General features: G+C 35.6%; 4 protein-coding genes across 5 annotated transcripts; 1 reads left to right on the top strand and 3 right to left on the bottom strand.

The window, feature by feature from the left end:
* Positions 1 to 377: 377 nt before the first annotated feature.
* LOC130731599 (uncharacterized) lies at positions 378 to 1301 on the bottom strand. Its single transcript, XM_057583880.1, has 2 exons — positions 895 to 1301; positions 378 to 735 (listed from the first exon to the last, which is right to left on the bottom strand). The coding sequence occupies exons 1-2, from the start codon at positions 1153 to 1155 to the stop codon at positions 637 to 639; spliced, it is 360 nt and encodes a 119-aa protein (XP_057439863.1). The 5' UTR covers positions 1156 to 1301; the 3' UTR covers positions 378 to 636.
* Positions 1302 to 2127: 826 nt separating this feature from the next.
* Positions 2128 to 7959, bottom strand: LOC130733595 (uncharacterized). The gene is made up of 5 exons (XM_057585820.1): positions 7481 to 7959; positions 7280 to 7400; positions 5256 to 5370; positions 2993 to 4015; positions 2128 to 2860 (listed from the first exon to the last, which is right to left on the bottom strand). Exons 1-5 carry the CDS (start codon positions 7683 to 7685, stop codon positions 2603 to 2605), a joined length of 1722 nt encoding a protein of 573 aa, XP_057441803.1. The 5' UTR covers positions 7686 to 7959; the 3' UTR covers positions 2128 to 2602.
* A 4835-nt stretch (positions 7960 to 12794) lies between these two features.
* LOC130724431 (agamous-like MADS-box protein AGL80) lies at positions 12795 to 13604 on the top strand. The gene has a single exon (XM_057575682.1). It carries the CDS (start codon positions 12795 to 12797, stop codon positions 13602 to 13604), a length of 810 nt encoding a protein of 269 aa, XP_057431665.1.
* Positions 13605 to 17993: 4389 nt separating this feature from the next.
* Positions 17994 to 20747, bottom strand: LOC130733594 (protein yippee-like). 2 transcript variants are annotated; one of them, XM_057585819.1, is made up of 6 exons: positions 20617 to 20747; positions 20279 to 20391; positions 19126 to 19169; positions 18825 to 18933; positions 18509 to 18564; positions 17994 to 18279 (listed from the first exon to the last, which is right to left on the bottom strand). In XM_057585819.1, exons 2-6 carry the CDS (start codon positions 20372 to 20374, stop codon positions 18195 to 18197), a joined length of 390 nt encoding a protein of 129 aa, XP_057441802.1. In that variant the 5' UTR covers positions 20375 to 20391; positions 20617 to 20747; the 3' UTR covers positions 17994 to 18194. The 2 variants fall into 2 exon arrangements, with proteins under 2 accessions (XP_057441802.1, XP_057441801.1); XM_057585818.1 differs by having other exon boundaries at positions 20575 to 20734.
* Positions 20748 to 21093: the final 346 nt, after the last annotated feature.

Here is a 21093-nt window from a genome sequence, read left to right as displayed (position 1 = left end):
GAAAAAAAAGAGATATACATTTATGTAGATAATGTATATTATTAGGAGAGACCAAATTTTACCCCAATTTGAGATTGAATCTTATATCGGATTCAATTTTGAATTACAATATGTTTTCTTCAATAATGAATTAATGATTCATAATAAAAGTTTTCAGATTTAATTCCAGCCCTCCAGAGAAAAAATCCTGAAATATTAGTTTTTAATTAATAAAATATTTTCCTATTATCGCCCTCTCATGCATGGTTTCAATGCTGACCAGTCGATCATCAAGAACATTAAGCACACAGAAACCAATCAAAACTAATCACAAATAAAACAGAGAGTTGTAATTAAATCAACAGGTGTATTATTTCAAAAAAAAATTCAACAGGTGTATTAGTTTTTTAATTATAGAGGTGCAATTCATTAAATCAACGGTGTTCTAACATTCACCGTAACAAAAGGAGTTCAGAAAGTAGTAACTAAAAAGTAAAAACAAAACAAAAAACAAAACAAAAAACAAAGAAATTAGGATTTGTACGCTTGAATCTCCAATTCTTGAAAACTCCCAATCCTCAAAACAAAGCTCTCTTCTGTAGTTCCCATGCAAAATAGTAATGGTAAAAAGTTCATCAAACGTATCTTCAATTCCGATCAACCCTCTTTAGACTGAGTTTGGGTGCATGGCTTAGAAATTAAACTCCCAGATCCTTGACTCCTTCTTCCTTGATCACGCTCAGGCAAGTCAAATATCTAAAAAGATCAATGAAAGAATTTTCCAGGATTATTATTTATATGTAACTTGGTGACAAATTAATAGCTAGTCTTATTAGAACAAGAGAACAATGCACAACATGACCAAGAACAATAAAATAGATGATGAGTACTGTAGAATTAGTGAATTAAACTCACTTGAGTATGAAAATAGGATCCAGGAGGAAATTGAATGTACTCCTTCTCTTTGGTTGAAGTTGAAGCAGCTGTGGAATTATCCCAACTCCAAGGAGTGAGAAAGGAGTTATCTTTCTCAAGAAAAGATAGCAGTCTTGGGTGAAGCTCAGTCTTCTTCTCCGTAGCAGCAGTAGCCGTAGGCATTGATGGCCTTCTTGTTTCCTCCATAGTTGAATCTTGTTCTTGTGTTGTTTGGAATGGTTGCACTTTTTGGTTCTCCATATTGCAAATTAGCACTTCATTAAGTTAAACTAATGGAGTGTGTGTATATATATAAATAAAGATTAGTTCACTTTTTTTTTGACGGGATAAGATTAGTTAACAGTTCTAGTGCTTATGAAATTCTATGCGAGATATGATTTCTTTTAATTTTTGAATATCAAATCCAATTCTAGTGCTTATGAAATTCTATGCGAGATATGATTTCTTTTTATTTTTCAATATCAAATCCAATTTGAAGATTGTTTTTCTAATTCTGATGCATTTATAATATATGAAAACCATACCTTATGCTATCTGAATTAATCTTAAAGGGATAGTAAGTCAAGATAATTTGTGATATTTTAGAGATCTTATTACTATCTTACTCTTAGGAAATCTATCTTATCTTTTAACAATTTATTTCTTCCCTCTTATATTGCACGATCTTATTTTAAAAGAAAATTGAAAATAAGATAAACTAGAACATATTTTATGCACAGGTAATTAAATTAATAATTCTTTTTGAAGGTGCATCTAATAATTTTGTCAACTAATATTTTTGAGAAATAATTTTATAATCAATAATTAGAGTTATTTATTTATAAAATTTTATTTTTCGCCTATCAAGGATTTAATAATATCATTTTAAATATATTTTTTTGATTTATTAGTTAGTTAAGCTCACATGATTATATTTGATCTTATTACAAAAGATTTATCGTACATAAATTTCACTTTGCAAATTAAATTTTTATTTGATAAATGTATTTAACAATCTGATATATTGCTCAGTGACTAAGATAGTATTAAGAAAAGAATCAATCAAATATTGATATTTTAATAATACAAAATCATAATTTAGAAAACTAAAATAATAATTAAAAAAATAAAAATTTTAATTTATGAACAGTTAATTATCATTATTTCGTCAAGGTAATAGTAAAAGTTTACATATTACGATTCAAAAGTGCAATCTAATTTATGATCACAATCTGAAATCACAATTTGAAAGTTTATATTAACAAATCTTCCAATAATGAATCACAACAATATTAACACATATAAGGTATTTACTTAAAAGGAATGGGGAAAATGTTGCTACTATCTTTCTCTGGATGAGAAATAAGGAGATAACTGTATCGTCATGTAAAGGTTGAGGCTGAGGTTGATTTTGGAAACCAAGGTTGAGGCTGAAAATACAATGCTACTCCATTCCTAACCTTTACAAAATACATTTTTTCGTGTAAAATAACCACTTAAAAGAATGGAGTGTTACAGTTGTAGCATTTAGTTGATCAACCTAAAATTACAAATACCTTCCATTACACACAGTTGAATCATTTCCCACAAACTTTACAATAAAAGAAGCATGGTTAGCTCCATATGCAAATCCACTATGGTTGAAACTCAGGTCAAGAAGGGTTGTGCCATTAAAATGTGGGAGAGGATTCCCCAAAGTGAGAGCTGTTTACCTGTATCGAACACTGGAAGGAGATCGATCACCTCTCTCACCGACAATATCATCATCTGTTTCATTATAGATACAAAGACCATTTTGGTCTACACTCACCTCAGAACCAGCATTACTGCTAGTGGCATGAGGTGAGCCTGAGTAACTGACAGTTTGGCTATGCCGAGGACTTGACCGCACACTATACATTGAAGATGCTGGAATGTTAGTCATTAATGGCCGCCGTAAATTTCCTGGAGCCCGTTGTCTTATATCCTGTTTAAGGAGAAAATGGAGAAATTGTTAGGAAAATGCTACAAAAAAGAAACTCTCAACTTTACATAGGTGTATTACAAATTTAATCTGAACTGGCAGAGAAAATACAGAAAATGTGTAGAAGATGCATACCATATGCCTAATAGCCATATCCAAGGATTTCTTTGAGAGTGATCTTCCAAAACCAGAGTTGTCTGGGGATGAAGATGGCTTGCCAGGCAGATTACTATGGGGATAAATTTTGACTTCCAGTCGAGAAGGTGGTAGTTTCCTCATATTTATTACCCTCTCGACCATTTTAGTTCCCATTAGAACAGGACTGTCATTGTCATTTACTTTGGAGTAACCCCGGTTAACCGCAGGCATAGAGCTACCACTTGTATGAGAAATGCCATTGGAAGACCTCCCTCTTGAAGGAGAGCATGATTGCCGCTTTGGTCTGCCACCAGAAGCAGGCCCAACAGATGAAGACCTTGAAGCAGGTGCTCCCGGTCTCCCCCTAGTTGTTGAAAGTGACCTTTCTGGAATCGTTGTCCTCAAATTGGGTGGAGCATCAAGTGAAAAGCCAGGCATCTCAGATGGCTTCCATGATCTCGATCCCACTGTAGGTGAAGTGCCACGTGATGGTACTGGCTGCCTTGACACTGCAGGGGCTGGCTTGGGGATTGAAGAAGTCTTAACTGAAGGAGCAGATACGGTGGGTATATTTGATGGGGTAGATGGTCGCCTAGAGGGAGTTGAGGCCCTTGATGTGGACCTGGAAGCAGGTAAGGCAGGCCTGCTAGTTGGCGTTGAAGATCTTGCAGCAGATCTTGACATAGGTGTAGAGGACCTAGATGGAACTGTGGGTTTAGCTGCAGGGACTGTAGTAGTTTTGGTGACCATACTCTTAGTAGGAAAAACCACAGGCTTGGTTGAGGATACCATTGTCCTAGTTGAGGAAACGGGTGCTCGTGAAGTAGGTGTTGATGGTCTAGATTTTGAAGCAGTGGTCAATGTAGGCCGTCCAGTAGGAGTCGCAGGTCTTGGTCCTTGATTCCCTGATGAAGAGGGCCTCCTAGTGCCACCACCTGAGGAGGTCATCCCAGGAGAGGAAGCTGGTTTTTTAGATACCAAGTTGTTCCTTCCAATAAGCTCTGATGGAGGATTTGCCAACTACAACCACAAACAAATACAAGAAAAATGACTTTCTGACTACTAGCATAAAATCAAAATCAAGATTCTACTATTATAAATATAAACTATATGTTTAGGAAAAAAGCAGAAATTACTTTGGAAATATTAAATAGATATGAGCGTTGTTTCTATGAATTTTCATCATTTTAAAAATGTCAAAACTAAGAATTATCAGTTTACCATTATGACAAATCTCAAAACAGATTTTTTTTTTCTTCGTAGAAGAAGAAATTTGTTGAGATGAAGAGAAAAAAAAGTAAAAACGAAAAAAAGGAGGATAAGGAATCTTAAACAAAGGAACAAAACAGAGAACAAAAAAAAAGAGATCATCAAAGTAACAGGGCCCCCAATCCCTCAACATATCTATTAGTGAAACCCCATTAAAAGGGTATGAGTTTCCCACTAGACACTGAATGCCTAATCTTATCCCAAACCAGGTGAAGCACCTATTAAAACCTCCTTAAAAACACGAGATTACTGCTCCAACCAAATGCAGGAAGCGGCTGCTTGTTTTCTGTTGAGGGTCCAAACTGACACTCTCAAGAGGAATATTTTTTGCTTCCCACAAAACTTGCTTTGGACTATGTGCACTTTGCACCGATATCCAACACACACAAAAACAGCACCTATTGTAGCATGGACTACACATTGGCACACAAATTTAGACTCTTTACTTCTACCAAAACCATTAAACTAATCACAAGTTGGTCTAGGAACCAATGAAGCTAGGACGTAACCAACATTCATTGAAAATACTGGATAAGGAAGAGCTATAATAAAACCACAACAGAACAATGCAAAGAGCAGTTGAGGATCCCTTTATGAACCTTGATAATTAAAAGCAAAGTACCTTTTATTAACAAACAATTAATTAAAGTATGGAAAGTCGGTAGAACATGCAATATGATGAGTAGCTGATTTCATGCAGCCCAAGGGTGCCTTTCTTTGAGGAACTGTGTTTGCAAACTAGCTACTTCTGGTCAGGCATAACTGACAAACTGTATTTTCCATTAGTTCATAAAACCATTTTTCTGATTAAGTCAGTTAATCAGGCATAACACATGATATTATCGCTAACAAAAGGACTTTGCTCCAAACCAGGGGCTTGAAAGGAAAAGTAAATTTCATGAGTGGACTCAAACCTGAAGCAAAAGACAATGTTTTCCAATTACCATGAAATAATTGAGGTGATGCAAAAGGATCCAGAAAAATTGCTTACTCTAGATGTTAATGCTGTCGGACGTGTGGTCGGAGCATCAAGCTGACTCTTAACAGTTTTTTGAGTTTCCATCTCCAAAGAAGGAAAGCGGGGAGTCCCAGGGGGGGTTAGAAGCCTGAAAAAGGATAATAATTAATAAGCATTCTAAGCTCCAATTTGAACAAAAATATTCTGCTTTCAACTTTAAAAACATGGAGGTCATGTAATTTATATACATAGCAGTTGGCTAAAAATATCACATCTTATGCTAGTGTCCAATGATTTGCTAAAAATATCACATCTTATGCTAGTGTCCAATGATTTATTTCTCACTAGTTCACACACAGACAGTCTATGCAATAACCCTTTCAGCACATAAAGGACTACAAAGAGATGCATGATAAGAACAACAATGACAATAGTGCTATGATAATAGCACTGATAATTTATGATTACAGAAAAGGAGATATATAGAAATATTAATTAATTCAAATTAATTAGGAGGCATTATGAAATTATGCCGATTGCTGAATGTTAATGAACTTGAGATACTAGCAATATTCCTTTTTAAGCTAATTTGCATGGGGAGGAACTAGACAATATGCTCCAGTTTAGGAATAAATAAAACAGTCATTGTCTTCTAAACATCAAGTTATGGGGGAGAAAAAAAGAGAATTTTCTAAACTTGTCAATATTAATAGTTTAATACTAAAACCTGGAAGAATTTCCTCTAAAGTCAGATCGTCTGTAAGAGCACTCTGTATCCACCTTTTAAATTCTAGTGGTCTCATGATCACGATATACTTTGGATCAAATCAATGGTGGACATACACTTTTGTGCATTTTTGCAGCTTTAGAGGACCGTATCCTAAAAACTAAGCTCTGAATGGATGAGTCCCTGACTCCCTGTCACACATCTTATTTCACAAGTTTCATGATTGTATTGAACATATCTCGACAAATACTTGTAACCTCTGTGTGTGTGTCAACTGTCAAAGATCAAGAGATAGACATAATCCTCCCTAATTATATAAAGGACTGGAGTTAGTGTCGATATCAGTTATTTGCGTACAACATCAGATTTTCTTCAAAGAATATACTACATCCTTGGCCCCTATATTCAAGGAATAAGTTTTGAATTCTAATTCGCTAAAATAAGATGAAGGTATTGAATGGAAATTAGTGACACATACATATAAAATCATGAAACATTAAAAGAATAGGTGGAAACGTCCATTTGCGACTGTTGAGTTTAAATTTCTATTAATATACTGAAGCATACAGCCAGGTGTCTTTTAAATATGCTTTTTTCTCCTTAATGTGAGAGGTAAAGGAACAAAACTACAGAAGCCAAATTAAAAAACTTGTCACAAGTGTTTCTGAAGTTCTCACTACATTTCCCCAAAGGTTCTTTTAAATTTCCAGAAGAAAGATAAGGAATGAATAAAAGCTCGCTAGAAAAATCATTGAGCAAGCATGTTAACACTTACACTATAAAAAATGATTATACGATTCAACACTAAGTGCTTAGTCCCCTATAAAAAAATGAAAATTATGATCTCACGCTTCCAACTTACAACGCATTCTAGTACAACCCCCCCAATGTTCATATCTCTTTTCCCGCAAATCTAATTTAATTGTTCACTCATTTCTTGTTTAGAAAGCCAAAGGATGTTGCTGCATCAAAGTTGAAGTGATACTACTGCAATGTCCCCCTGTACTTTACTAAATAACTGGTGCTCACCCACCCGCTTTTTCTTTACCTTGCCTTTTAGACCTCGCTTGCTTTAGTCCTACTATCGTCCAAACCTTCACTTGCTCAACAAATAGCAGCTAATATCAACCGCTAAAAGGTAACTTCTTTAATAAATTCTCCCAAAACCACATTTCACAAGGTTCTATCCAACACAAAATGAGGAAGTAAACAAAAAACAAAAACAAAAAAAACTCAAACTCCATGGTTACGCGACGCTAACTACAATAAACCAGAAAGACAAATATCAAGAAGAAAAAAACAAATGGAAAAAGCTACCAAAATCACATACCATTCATAATCGTTCTTATCATCTTCAAAATTGAGAAAATCATCAACACCAGTCTTAAGCACAGGACCTTGCCCAGATGATGAAATGCTCATAGAGGGAGAATTGCCCTGATTTGAAGAGCCTGCAACATGACAAAAGTGAAAATCAACAAAAATCACAAACTATCCAATTCCTATGAATCGACACAATCATCATACATACCTAACGGTGGTGAATCAGCAAGCTCGCGGTTGGAGGCGCGGAGCAGAACACCGTTGCGCTCGTTCTCGCGTCTCCTCATCTCAAGGAACAAGGCGAGCTCGTCGTCATTGTCCTTGACGCGCGAAGACGGCGGTTTCAGAAGCCCCAATTGGCGCTTCCACGAACCTTGCATTTGCGATTCCTGCGCCCTGAAGCTCCGATTCATCGTCTTCCCTAAACGAAGAATTAGGGATTGGACGAAGAATCGGGAAATCGAAGTGGTGTGGGTTTAGGTCAGGTGAGAATTTGATGATGGCATTGTAATGGAGGTTCGAAACGTAAAGGGGAGAAAGTGAGAGTGGGGAATGGAGAAGAAGAAAATGGTGATGGTGGTGGGGGAGAAAGAGAAAGAGAAGAAGAGAATCGATTCTGTGTTGCAGGTGTTGTTTTTCCATCACTTGAAGCATACGTTACATGGTTCATGATGGATTGGTTTTGCCGTTAAGTTGGGTGGATTCTTAGATAGATGGATAATCACCATAATGCCCTCTTTTATAAGATAAACATGATTGAGTTTGTTACATGAGGAATAAAACAAAACAAACTACCCTACTGCATCTTGAACCAGCACCGGAATCAGGAACGATGGAGGCTGGTTCGAAACACGACGCGGTCCGCCATCTCTCGGGGCCTCATGTGTCGACAAATTCGTTGTTGCATTGTGTTCTCGGGGAGTGTGGACCACCGTCACATGCTAGTCCCAATTGAGCATTCTATCACTCGAGACACCTCATCTCGCGCCCATAATTGATCCATTGAGCTAGTTGATTGCAAAACTGTCACCACGTTCAAGCAGTCTGTGTAGCAGATTATGTCGCGATACCCAAGATCCCAACAATGGCGTAGCCTAAGTTCTATAGCCTGAACCTCTGCCATGAACGTTGAGCCAGGTTCAAAGCTATGGGAAATGCCTGATATCCAGCTCCCGGCCATGTTACGAACAATAGCACCTCCACCCATTCGCATCATAGTTGGATTCCAACTGCCATCAACCCATATGCTTATCGAGAAAGGTTGATTCTGAGCCAATTGCGGTGAAAGAGCCATCACTACCCGTTGGCGACACACCGTCGTGTCCAGTAGAATCTGCCTTAGCACATAACTGATCGGCCATTGACTCCCATTGAAGATGCTATCGTTCCTCCATTTCCATGCCCACCATAAAATTTCCACAACAAGAGTGTGCTCAGCTCGTGAAGCAATTCTCCTAAACCATACTTGGAAAGGCTCTGCATTCGAGAAGAAAGGGAGAAGCGTTCCAAAGAGACTCCTTTTATTTTATTAATGCATGCAATTATGAATTCCACGGAACTTTCTCCCACTAATTCCTAGAATCCAATTCCTAGACTCAAAAGAAGGGAGGAGTGATAACCCGTTAATCCCTGATCGGAATCTTTTTTATAATCTCCATAAATAAAGGGAAATATTTTTTCAATTTTTGTTGTAGCTATTGCAGCCGCTGAAGCAGCTACCGGACCGACGATACTGGAAATTTGGATTTCCCTTCTTTTCTCTTAGTCTATGATATGAACGAGCTACCGTAGGCTTCGGGGAAGTCGGAATAGGAGAGTTATAAATTCTTCTCGTTATCGCGGGGTAGAGCAACTTGGTAGCTCGCAAGAGCGATCGCAACACTGAAACAAATGATCAAGGTCCTCCAAGTCTGCAGCACATCGCGGGCATGGCTACGACACACACAGATGATTGTGTCTCCACTTCGCATTCGTTGGTAGAGCTCCCTTAGCTACTAACCATAGGAAAAATCGCACTTTCTCCGACACCTTGCTTCTCCATATATGTTTCCAGCATGGGTGCTAATCCTCTGCACCATTTTCTGAGAGCAATTCGTAACCAGCATTAGTGGTATAGGAGCCATCAAGTGTTGTTGTCCACCGTACCCTGTCCCTTCCAGCAAAGGAGGATGGAACACGCACTCTGCTAATCTCTATTATGAGTCCAGGAGGCATAACTGTGTACATGTCATGAAAGAACCAAGAGCCATTCCGCCAGAGACTTGAAATAGTGAGGGCAGTGTCAGAAATATGAACAAAAGGGACCCGAGAGCAGACTTTTCCAATGTCGAGCCAATTCTCATACCATAAGGATGAATTTCCAACACCCAAAAGAGCCCCATAGCCGTGGGAAATGCTATTCTTGGCTCTAATTATCCCCTTCCAGATGTATGAATCACCTTGCTTATATTTCCCAACCAGATATATTCCCCGACTCATTGTTGAGATATTTATGAGACAGTGCCTTGACCCATGCTTTCCCATCATCATTAACAAGACTATCCACAAGCTTGCCAAGTAAAGCCACGTTATTAAGACGAGAGCTTCTCAATCCGAGCCCACCTTCACTTTTATGGCGAGTCACCTCCTTCCATGGTACTAGGTTCCATCCCCGAGCTTGTACTCCTTTGGCCCAAATGCAACTTCGTACCTTCTTATCAATAAAATCACAAATTGATTCTGGTACCAAGGAGCTTGCATAGCATAAACTGGTAGCGAAGACAACACTGGTTTTGCTAGACACAGTTTGCCTGCGCGGTTAAGGAGCTTGTGTTTCCAAGAGGCCAGCCTAGAGACTAGAGTTCCCTTTATTAATGATTGGGGCGAATTTCTCCTTGGTCACTCTACCTTTGGGGCGAAGTACTTTAGAAATTGATGATGTAAATAATATGTTACTATAACTTATTTGATGATGTTAAAAAAATTATTACTTGATATAAAATATTTTAAAATTTACTTAATGATTTTACACATTGTTAAATAAATAAAATATAATTTATTAAAATTAGTCTAATGTTATTTATTAAATATCTTGATTCAATTTTTTAATTAAATATCAATTATTATTTAAATTTGAATAATATTATTTATTTACAAAAAATAACTCGAATATTATTTATTGAAATGATGAAAATAAATTTTTAATAATAAAAAAATAGTTTAATATTTGTTAATTTATTTAAAATATACTCTTTTTATTTAATATTTAAAAATATTGTAAATAAACTCGTGCTGCGCATATGTGTATATTATTAAACATGTTAATATATATATATAAAAGTAAAATTAGCTCAAGCTTAAGCATTTGTGATCATATTATTTACGAATAGTGAGATGATATATCATTAATTTGTGTTAATCAGGACTTATATTATAAATTTTATTATTTATTAAATTAAATACTTTCTTATTTATAAATTTATTTTTATATTTGAAATTAATTAGCAATAATGTTTTTATGAATTGGTACATTGTTCATGATGAATCCATGAGAAAGCGTTAACTAAAGAAATGATGTTGAGTTAAGTTTATAAATTGAAATATTTTTTTTCTTAAGATATTCTGTCTGCGGGCATACATGAGATTAATCACCTTAAGGATGAGAGATCATATTAAGGTTAAAGAGTCCAACTATATATCTACCAGCTATGCTAAGTTTATTTCATATAATTATAACATGTTTATATATGTGTGTGTATATATATATGTGTGTGTGTGTATTTTTGTGTGTATAAAATTATCTAGAACTTAAGAATTAATGATAATATTATTAAAGAATTATTGAGATCAGGTATAATTAATTTGTATTAATCTGGTGTATGAATATTAATTTTATTAATTATTAAATTTAAAATTCCTTATATATAAATTAAATTTTATACTATGAAATTGGCTAATGACAATGTTTTCACTTTTATATAAAGTTCATGATCAATATATGACCAATCATTAATTAAAGAGATGGTGATAACATAATTTAGAAATAAAATAGTATGCAACATTTATTATAAAATTGAAATAAATAAAATATTTATTTATAAGATATTTTATTTTTCAAAGTGTTTTAAAATATTAATGATCATTTATTAATATATATGGTTATCTAATTTTAATAATTAATATTATTTATTTAAATCATATTTTAGAATTAATATTAAATAATTTATAATATTATTTTATTGTTTTATAATATATTCTTTCTTCAATTATTTGTTAGTAATTATTAATTATTAATTAATGTTGAAGTATTAATATTTAGGGCTCGTTTGGAAGTCAGGATAGGATAATAGTAGGATATGATGGAAAGTTGGATAAGGACAAGATATGATTAGAGCATGATAGACTTTTATACTATCCTGTGTTTGAGGTGCACAGGATAATAACAGGATATGATATATAGTTAGAAAAATGTGTCAAATTTTCCTTTGAATAAAAATTACATTTAAAAATTAATTCTTTAAATTATTATTTTAAAAAGTGATTATTCTATTAATTTAATTTTTTTACATTTTCATAAATGAGCATATATATATGTTTTAAAATAACTATTAGTAAATTAATTTTATTGATTAGCTTATTTTTTAAGGGAGGCTATTTTAATTAAATTTATGTAGTCAATCAATTGTTTTCTCCAAAGTTCTTTATGTATAAATAATTATATAAGTAGATAAATGCTTTTAATTATTGATGATAATAGAAAATTAGTCTATTACAATTAATAAATTAATGTTTATAAGTGAGTAGTATGTTTTACTATTAATGAATAATAATTTATTTATTTTTACTTTCATTAAAAATAATATTTTTCTATATATTTATTAATTAATATCATTATATATTGAAATAAATTAATTTTGGGTTCCGATACCGAAAGAGAATATATAACTGTTATCCTATCCTTACTCCCCCCTCAGGATAACTTTTACACATCATGGATGGACATGATAAGATAAGAGACATGATATTGTTATCCTATATATCCTGCGGACGCAACAAACATCAGACAACAACATGATATGATTATTATCATATCTTGTCATTCCTTATCTTATCCACCAAACGGACCCTTAATATTGACGTTCTTTATAATATTAATTGTCATTAAGTGTGGTTGAATTTTTTTTAACTCAATTAATAATTAATTAATAGAGTCATAGATGAAATGTTTCTGAGTATTGGTTTTATTTTGTAAAAAAATAATTACTAATTGCTTCATAAGGAAAAAAAAATTATTATTTTCCATATTAATTTCAATCTTCTCAAACAAGCACTGGCTATTATTGTTCCCCAACTGGTAATTAGCTAGCATATGGTATGGAATCTTATAATCTTATCAATCTAGTGCCTTAAGATAATATTTATTGTACATTATCTACAATCTTATCACCTTTTTTTTATATCATATTGGGCTCTATAAATAACATAATGCTTGTAGCAAGAACAACACAAAAAACATTTTCCCCATTTCCTTCATATTCACCACCATGCGAGGTAGAGTGAATCTTGTGTACAATTCTAATGAAGATGCAAGGAGGGCAACATACTTGAGAAGGAAAAAGGGCCTACTAAAAAAGCTTAAAGAACTCACCATCCTTTCTGGTGGGATTGATGCATGTGCTCTGATTTATAGTGAGTTTGATGACCAACCAGAGAAATGGCCATCATCCCCATCAGAGCTTCAAAGAATAATCACAAAGTTCAGGAGTTATCCGGAATTGGAGCAGGGTAAGAAGATGTTAAACCAGGAGAGCTTGTTGGATGAATTGATTCTGAAGGCCAATGAGAAATTAGCAAAAAGGGAGAGGAAGAACAGGGAGATACAGATGTCCTTGCGCATGTTTGAACTATTGACCAATGAAAATATCATTCAAACTATGAGCAAGTATGACTTGAATCAATTGGCTTGGACAATTGATGAGAAGTTAAAGCAAGTAGATCAGAGGATCGTTGACCTAAACAATAATGCTTCAACTTCTCAGAGCCACGCTCAAACGACAGATGGAGCAATTAGGCAAGGAGAGGCACAAGCTCAAGTGGTAGATCCAACATTGGTGGCTGCAAATGGAGCAATTATGCAGGGGGAGGCACAAGCTCAAGTGGCAGATCCAACATTAGTGGAGAATGGAGCAATTATGCAAGGAGAGGCACAAGCTCAAGTGGCAGATGGAGCAAGTATGCAAGCAGAGGCACATGTAAATCATGGCCAAAGTGATGAAATGAACAAGAAAGCCACACAAGATTTTTCGTCTTTTCTTAAGCATATCAATGGTGGAGACAATGATTCTTCAGCTTAGGTCTGGTGGTCGTTTCCTTTTTGTTGGTTTTGTTTGGTAGTCGAAGCTGGATCGATGAGGTGTAGGTCATTATCTGGCCTCATCGATTTGGTTTTGCTATTATTTATGGGTTCTAGATGGTTTTGTGTTTTTCTTTGGCAAGTTTGAGTTTTGTTGTAATGGAGACAAACTTACGGGTTTTGTCTCTTTTGGCTTTATGATCTTTTATCGAGAAGACTTGTATCTCGACGCTTTTACAATTCAATAAACATGTTTTGCTTTAAAAAATCAATGGTTCAGACAATGATAACATTTGAAGATGAAAAAAGGCCATAAAAGTCGATATCTCTTTCGCTGAGTTCTAAGGATATCCCCTTTAATTACTCTACCTTTGGTCGTTTTTCCCTTTAAATTTGTGTAGAAGAAGTAATAAGTAATCGTGGTTTAGTCTATAGTACTATTCGATTTTGTGTTTGAATGTGTTTTCTTGTCAAATTTTTTTTTTTTTTGAAAACTAAAAATATTATCATTGCATAAGAAAGTAACATGAGAACAACTCTCTCATGAAATAGGAACAAGCTCCAACACCCGATAAGGTACACTCAAGAATGAGCCTCATTAAAACCTTACTTGGAAAGTGGGAAAAAACTCAAGTGAAGGAAAAAGAGTATACGTTCTCAAAAAAACATTCGAAAAATGTCCATCCTATACAATGCAAACAAAAACCACAAATCCACATTTTAGCACCCAACTATTTCAGCAGATCATCTATTGTAATGCACCTGCTTGAATAAGTCAAAAGCCAAAATAATCTTTTTTTATAGGCAAATGTTAGTTGTTAGTAAATTTGTACAAATTATCCCTCCTTAGGGTTCGAACCCTAGCCCTTCACCTGCAATTACCCTTATCTCAGCCTTGTGAGCTACCCACCCCACCCAGCCACAATAGCATTTAATCTCCATTTGATACCAAAATCCTCAAGACATCTTCACCTGCAATTACCCTTAGCTCAGTCATGGGAGCTACCCACCCCACCCAGCCACAATAGCCTTTAATCTCCATTTGATACCAAAATCCTCAAGACATCCCCCACGAAGCCCAATGCTACAAAAAAACACTGCTGACCTGCATAAATCTCGACCCAGAAATCAAATCCCACTATGACAGCCAGATAAAGCAAAGCCACCACATGGAAAAAATGGGCTCCAAAACACCATGGTTTTTAACTCCCTCTCTTGACCTTCAACCAATAAACATACCAAGCTCTATAAACCAAATTATTCCACACAGGACTTCATGAAATCAGTGAGCATGCCTCTTCAAACCAGAAAATAATGCCAGAAAACGCACCCAAAAGACTGCCAAGACCCGCAAAAGCCTCTAGCCATGCCTAAAGAACAACCAAATTCCACACTCAAATTTGCAACTAGACCTTCTATATATCAGATGAATCCATGCTACTTTCTCTCTAGACCCAACAACTCCTCTCCGCTCCAAAAGTGACGCCAATACATTCGAAGCCACCCATGGTCAAGCATACTTACGCTTCACCGACGACTTCCAATTTGTCGTGCTAAGACTTGAATTGCCATGTCCTCCGGACAATCTTATTTGAGGCATCGCACTAATCTCCCCTAAGATTTATCTTCACAATACTCAGTATTCCTCTACGATTCTAAATGGTGTACAAAGATGATTGAGATCATTCGTTCATGTTTGGTATCCCCTTCTCAATCCTCACTAATAAATTTGTGTTGTGTTAAAAACACCTACATAAGGTTTTAAACGCTATATACATGTTTCTTTTTAAATGACATGACAAAATTTTATTGGTAATCTTATTGGCAATGAAATGAACAACATCAAACAAGAACAAAAGATCGTAATCTGTAAGAAGAAGTGGAGGTCAGTGCATTTCATAAAAATAGTGAAATGATCAATGCAATAATGATAAATTTCTCTTTAGAAAAAAAATCAAGAAAGTGAGTGTGATTTGTTTAAAAAAAAATTGAAAATGAAATCCATTAATCTTTGTCAATGGCTAACTGTATGGTAATGCAAACCCACACACCCAAAAGCAAGGACTGGCCAATGTCCATTCAAACTAGGACAGTTTCCTCCCAAATAAAATTTTCTTAGGGCCCGTTTGGTATGTTGTATAGTATAAGATCTGATAGTATAAGGCCTGATTGTATTAGGCCTGATAGGATAAAGCCTGATAAAATTTTAATACTATACAACGTTTGGTCATACACCGTATAATTTGGTGGCGATAGTGGTGGTGGTGGTAATGGTGGTATTGGAAGGTGATGATGGTGGCAGTGGTGGCAAATGGTGGTGGTGGCGGCAGTGGTGGAGGGTGGTAGCGGCGGCGGTGATGGAGGGTGGTGGTGGTAGTAGCGATAACGATGACTGTATCAACGATGGTGGTGGTGGCGGCAACAGCGACAGTGGTGGTGGCGGCGACAGCGGCTGTCGCGGCTGTGATGGTGGAGGGTGGTGGAGGTGGCAGCGGTGGTGGTGGTGGTAGTAGTGGCGATAAGGACGGTATCAACGATGGTGGCAGTGGTGGAGCGTGGTGGCGGCGACGATGGTGGTGGTGGCGGCATCGGTAGTGGTGGCGGCAGTGATGGTGGAGGGTGGTGGTGGCGGCGAAGGTGGTGGTCGTAGTGGCGATAACGATGGTGGCAGTGGTGGTAGCGGCGACGGTGGTGGTGGAGGGTGGTGTTGGCGGCGATGTGGTGGTAGTAGTGGCGATAACGATGGTTGCAATGGTGGTGGTGGCGGTTGATTAAATATGTTCAAGTAGTTTATACATCACACTCTTATCATGCCTTATCCATCATGTGGAGGGTGGATTAAATAATCCACTTTTTTAATGTATAAGAGATGATTGATGTATAAGCTTATATAATACAATGTGAGCACCAAACAATGGATAAGTCTATAATGTATTGTATAAGCTAATACTATCATACATAATCGACGTACCAAAAGATCCCTTAATAAAATAATATTCAAAGGTTGCATTCGTCCCCTACAAAAACTTTATATTATTTTTCCAATTAGTCATTCTTAAAATTATTGAATGTGTTAAATTTGTTCTCTCTTACTATTTTTTTCCGTCCCTACCTAAAAGTAGCATTGCTTGGATTCTTGAATAATCTCTTCCATGCTTACTTGAAGTCTTGAATTAGTAATCTCATCGATGTTTACACAAAGGATAAATAATACATGATACAAAAAGAATACAAATTTGGTAAAAAGAATAATAAGATGGGGTCACCATTAAGATAGGTGCTCTTTACCCTATGTACCCGCATTTTTTGGGTATTGGTGATATCTACATTATATGATTTAGTAGATTTGACATGTGGTAATTGAAATTATAATTCAAGTTATATTTCTGGTGCAATAGTGCTCTTTATTCACTTGACAACTCAACTATCCTCCGGCTATCTTTGTTAGCGTCCACCGCGACCTTGAAGCGGTTGCCGCAAATCTCGATCCTAGCATTAGGCTTGAGCAACATGGTTTTGATCAAGGGAGAAGTCTAATATTGATCGAGTCGACGCCATTAATCTTAAGATACATTATTGAGAAAATGTAATTGTTGATTCATGTGAGACATGGGTCTTTATTACTAATGTCAACTCATTTTTGGTACCATATCTTGACCTGACTTAAGGTACAACAGCAAACACCTACATATATTTTTAAGACTTAAACGGGTACATGTGAATATTTTAGAATGAAACTATGCATATGCTCTCATCTTCTTCATCATACCACAACCCCATTTGTCAGCCCCTTCACCAGCAACCGCCGTGGAAATGACCACCACAGCTACAACATTGTGTCCCTCACCTTCACATGTCCAACACAGAGCTGCCAGCTGCTGATCCAGCCACAGTTTCCATTCTCTGCAAGGCTATGCAATGGGCCAGACAAACCATCTCAATGCCCCATTCCCTTTTCATCTTCTAACTTACAGTAGGTGTCTTTCAAGCTAATTTCTTCTTACCCCAAACCAAAGCCACCAGGTTGAATGAACGAGACACAGGAAGAGATTGAGAGAGGGAGAGGAAGTGAAATAGAGAGCTGAAATAGCAGCATACGGAGCGGTGATGGCGGCCGCCAGAACAGAGACGACATTGTGTGAGATTATATTAAGACAAGAAACTCGAATAAAAAAACAATTTGTTATTATGCTGGGGAGATTAACCATGAAAGTTATATATATTTGCAATAAAGAGTGATGAAGAAATACTAGGCGAATCAAAAGGTCCTATTCAAGATTTCATTTACATTTGAGCTTTAAAAAAATCTCAATGAGAAGACTACGACAAATATGAGATTACAAGATATGCAAGCACCTAGCAAATGGTAAACTAGAATGAAGATCAGTAATAACAAAATGAAAACCAGAATTGATTAGAAGTTTGAACATAAGTTAGTTTTACATCAGAATCACCTATCAAATGTAGTTAATTTGTCTTTTGGGCAAAATGCTGATTTAGATAAGTTGCCCTTATATATCCACATTCACTGGACAAGGAAATAGGGAGGGGTTCTAAGGAATGTACAATTCAATTGGTAATATTGAGATGACTAAACATCATCTGCATCACTTCCACTAATATGAGCTTCACGGCTCACCCAATAATTGCTGCCATCAGGACCTGACACCTTGAACCTGGTCAAAAGTAAAAACTCATCTAATCCACCACATACTTAAAATTCAAAATGACTTCTCAGATTAAGTGCATGTATGGAAATCCTTCTACAATTGATTCTAAAGCCAGAATCATTTCTGGGAGTAAGCTTTTGTGGGTAGCTTCTCGGTTTCAGAATTGATTCTGAGAAAAGAGAAGTTGATCCAGACATGTTATAACAATGTTTCCTCACAAAACATTTCTACTGACCGTTCAATAACAGATTTTCCTTCCTTGTACTTCTGGCTTTTTTCATGAGCAGTTTCCTGAAAGAAACCAGTAGGGAAATTTAATGCTATATAGAAACAGAAAATGGGGAAAAAACTTAGCTGCAGTAGTACTATAGGTATTGTTTGTGCTGTTGGCCAATGAAAAACTCAGCCACCCACTTTGTTAATATTTATTAATGTGATTATCACCTTCATGTTGTAATTGGACAATAATGTCTAAAAACAGCTTATATGGAACTGTATCTAAGTTTTGTCCCAGAAAAAAAAAATTCTTATAGCACTGATACAAATCTTACGTATGTCCAACCCACAATTGATCCACAACCCACACAGAAAATGTCAGCCACAGTATGTATCCCAGTGAGCATATTCCTATCCTCTTTTTCTCCAAGGGAAACATTCACTCTGTTAAAGCATAAACGATTTAAATTACATCCCTGAACAGAACTTACTGTAAAATATAATGTGGCTAGAGCTTTAGAGATCCAGAAGCAAGAAGCCATGAGCAAAAAATAAACAAGCAGAGTTCTACTTAACACTTTGGTTAATTTTCAGTAATCACAAAATCATAAGGTGCCTATATCAAGGAAAACTTACACCTTACTGAAGAGATAAGCTTTCCCATGTCTGGACTGGAAAGACTGGATAAAACAAGTGAAAATGGTAGTCAGAAAGTCAAAAGACATGAAATTTTCAAATGGTCAATAAATATCTGTTGGTTCCAGCAAAAAACAAAAGTATCAAGAAAAGAAAAGACTAAATTTTGGAAAATCTTAACACTAATAACATATATCTTGTTTGAAAGGTGAGATCCTCATTTGACCATTTGTCAGGCAGCTTAGATAAGAAGCACTTAGGAATTAAATCAATTAATCCAAATGGACTTCCATTCTCAGTGCAATTGGAAAGAAAAGTTATAACGAAGCATCTTTGCAACTAGTGTGTGAATAAATAACAAAATGCCCCAAAGCCTAAAGGCAACAAGTTCCTAACATAACTGATAGAGGATCAATCGAAAAACTACTAAACACAATCAATTTTCTTGAACCGTGATAATACAGTTGGTTTAGTTTCCACTTAAGAGAAGCACCAATACTATTTGCGGGATTGCGAGAACACTCTCCCCCATGTAAATAGGCAAGGATGCCTAAAACTCTGTCACTAATACTTTCATTTGCACATTTACATTCACAAAAAATATGAACAATCAAAATCAGAATAGCATCATGGCTTTTCAGTTTTCACCCGAACCAACCCATCACAAGGGTTGGCAAATAAAGAGACTACTACTACCACATCCACAACCAACTCTCCTAAAAGCTCTAGTTAATTGCTATCAAAAATTGATTCTTTATATATATATATATATATGAGGATGTATCTTATGAGAAAGATGATCTTACATGAGAAAATGAGAATAAATCACGACCGTTAGATCTAATCATGTATGTATATATATCATGCAGGAAGCAAAAAGCATTTCCAATCTTCTAAAGAAACACACATGTTATGGCTACAAATCTATAATCAAATTCTTACTGACAAAATTCTGAAATGGAAAAAAAAAATTCCCCTGCTAAACTAATCAAGAGCCAAATATTATGACATATTAATACCCTGATGAATTCTAGCTCCTACCCACATTAGAGAACAAACTCATCTTACAGGAAAACAAAAACCCAGAATTAAAAACCCAGAAAAAAGTACAGGGTCATAAAAATCTGCAGAAAATGAATGAAAAAATGAAAACCTTGGAGACGATGTCTTCACAAAGAGCAAGATGGGTCCGACAGTGTTTACAGCTATAGACTCTCCCTTCCAGATGAACCGCAAACAACCTCCCCATGGTTTAACCGCCGAGAACTGAAGAAGATCAAACAAGATTGTAAGATGAAAAAAGGGTCAACGTGAAAATCAACAAAAGAACAACGACCCAGTCAAAAGAAATCAAAAGCAGTGTCAAATTGAAGCGATGAGTGTATATAATAGCGTGAATTAAGCACAAAGAGGAAGATGAAGATGAAGAAGAGAATGGTTGAATGTTACCAGAGTTTGGTGAAGATGAAGAAGAGAATGGTTGAATGTTACCAGAGTTTGGTGAAGATGATTTGGAGTTGCAAGAAATGTGGAAGGTGAAGCAATCAATCATCACTTTTTTTCTGTAAAAGTATAAACCGACAAGACGTGACGTGGGTTTTAATTTTTCTGCATTCGTTTTTTTCATTATTGATTAATGCAATTTGGTTGCTTTGCTTGCATGATAAAATTTCCTGCATTGAATTTAGGATCATGATTAGATTATTTCACGATTACTTACAGGCTTTAATAATTATAACATGAATAATACATTTCAAAATATAAATATAAATGGAGAGATGCTTATGCTAAACAACTGAAGCATTTCAAAATGAAAATGATAAGTGACACTTTTGATGGAATATTCTTTCCAAAAAATAGATATTCCATATTCATGTCAATGAAACACTATTTGTGTGAGGTTTGAATCCTCTAAAAGTTTTTTTAAAAAAAATTTGAGTGTGTGAAGTTTTACCATCTCACCATCTC

This window comes from Lotus japonicus, chromosome 1 (genome assembly GCF_012489685.1).
Source record: "Lotus japonicus ecotype B-129 chromosome 1, LjGifu_v1.2".
NCBI lineage: Eukaryota > Viridiplantae > Streptophyta > Magnoliopsida > Fabales > Fabaceae > Lotus > Lotus japonicus.
The sequence above is the reverse complement of the archived record's forward strand: the minus strand, read 5'-3'. Positions and strand labels throughout refer to the sequence as shown.

Bases quoted from the DNA above. Each gene is read 5' to 3' on its own strand.
- LOC130724431 (XM_057575682.1), top strand. From the start codon at position 12,795: ATGCGAGGTAGAGTGAATCTTGTGTACAATTCTAATGAAGATGCAAGG.
- LOC130733595 (XM_057585820.1), bottom strand. From the start codon at position 7,685: ATGAATCGGAGCTTCAGGGCGCAGGAATCGCAAATGCAAGGTTCGTGG. The intron at 5,371-7,279 runs GTATGTGATTTT...ATCCTTTTTCAG, and splicing joins GATAAGAACGATTATGAATG to GCTTCTAACCCCCCCTGGGA. The intron at 2,861-2,992 runs GTATGCATCTTC...CTCCTTAAACAG, and splicing joins ATATGGCTATTAGGCATATG to GATATAAGACAACGGGCTCC.
- LOC130733594 (XM_057585819.1), bottom strand. From the start codon at position 20,374: ATGGGGAGGTTGTTTGCGGTTCATCTGGAAGGGAGAGTCTATAGCTGT. The intron at 18,934-19,125 runs GTAAGTTTTCCT...ATGCTTTAACAG, and splicing joins GCTTATCTCTTCAGTAAGGT to AGTGAATGTTTCCCTTGGAG. The intron at 18,280-18,508 runs GTCAGTAGAAAT...ACTTTTGACCAG, and splicing joins GGAAAATCTGTTATTGAACG to GTTCAAGGTGTCAGGTCCTG.
- LOC130731599 (XM_057583880.1), bottom strand. From the start codon at position 1,155: ATGGAGAACCAAAAAGTGCAACCATTCCAAACAACACAAGAACAAGAT. The intron at 736-894 runs GTGAGTTTAATT...TGATCTTTTTAG, and splicing joins GATCCTATTTTCATACTCAA to ATATTTGACTTGCCTGAGCG.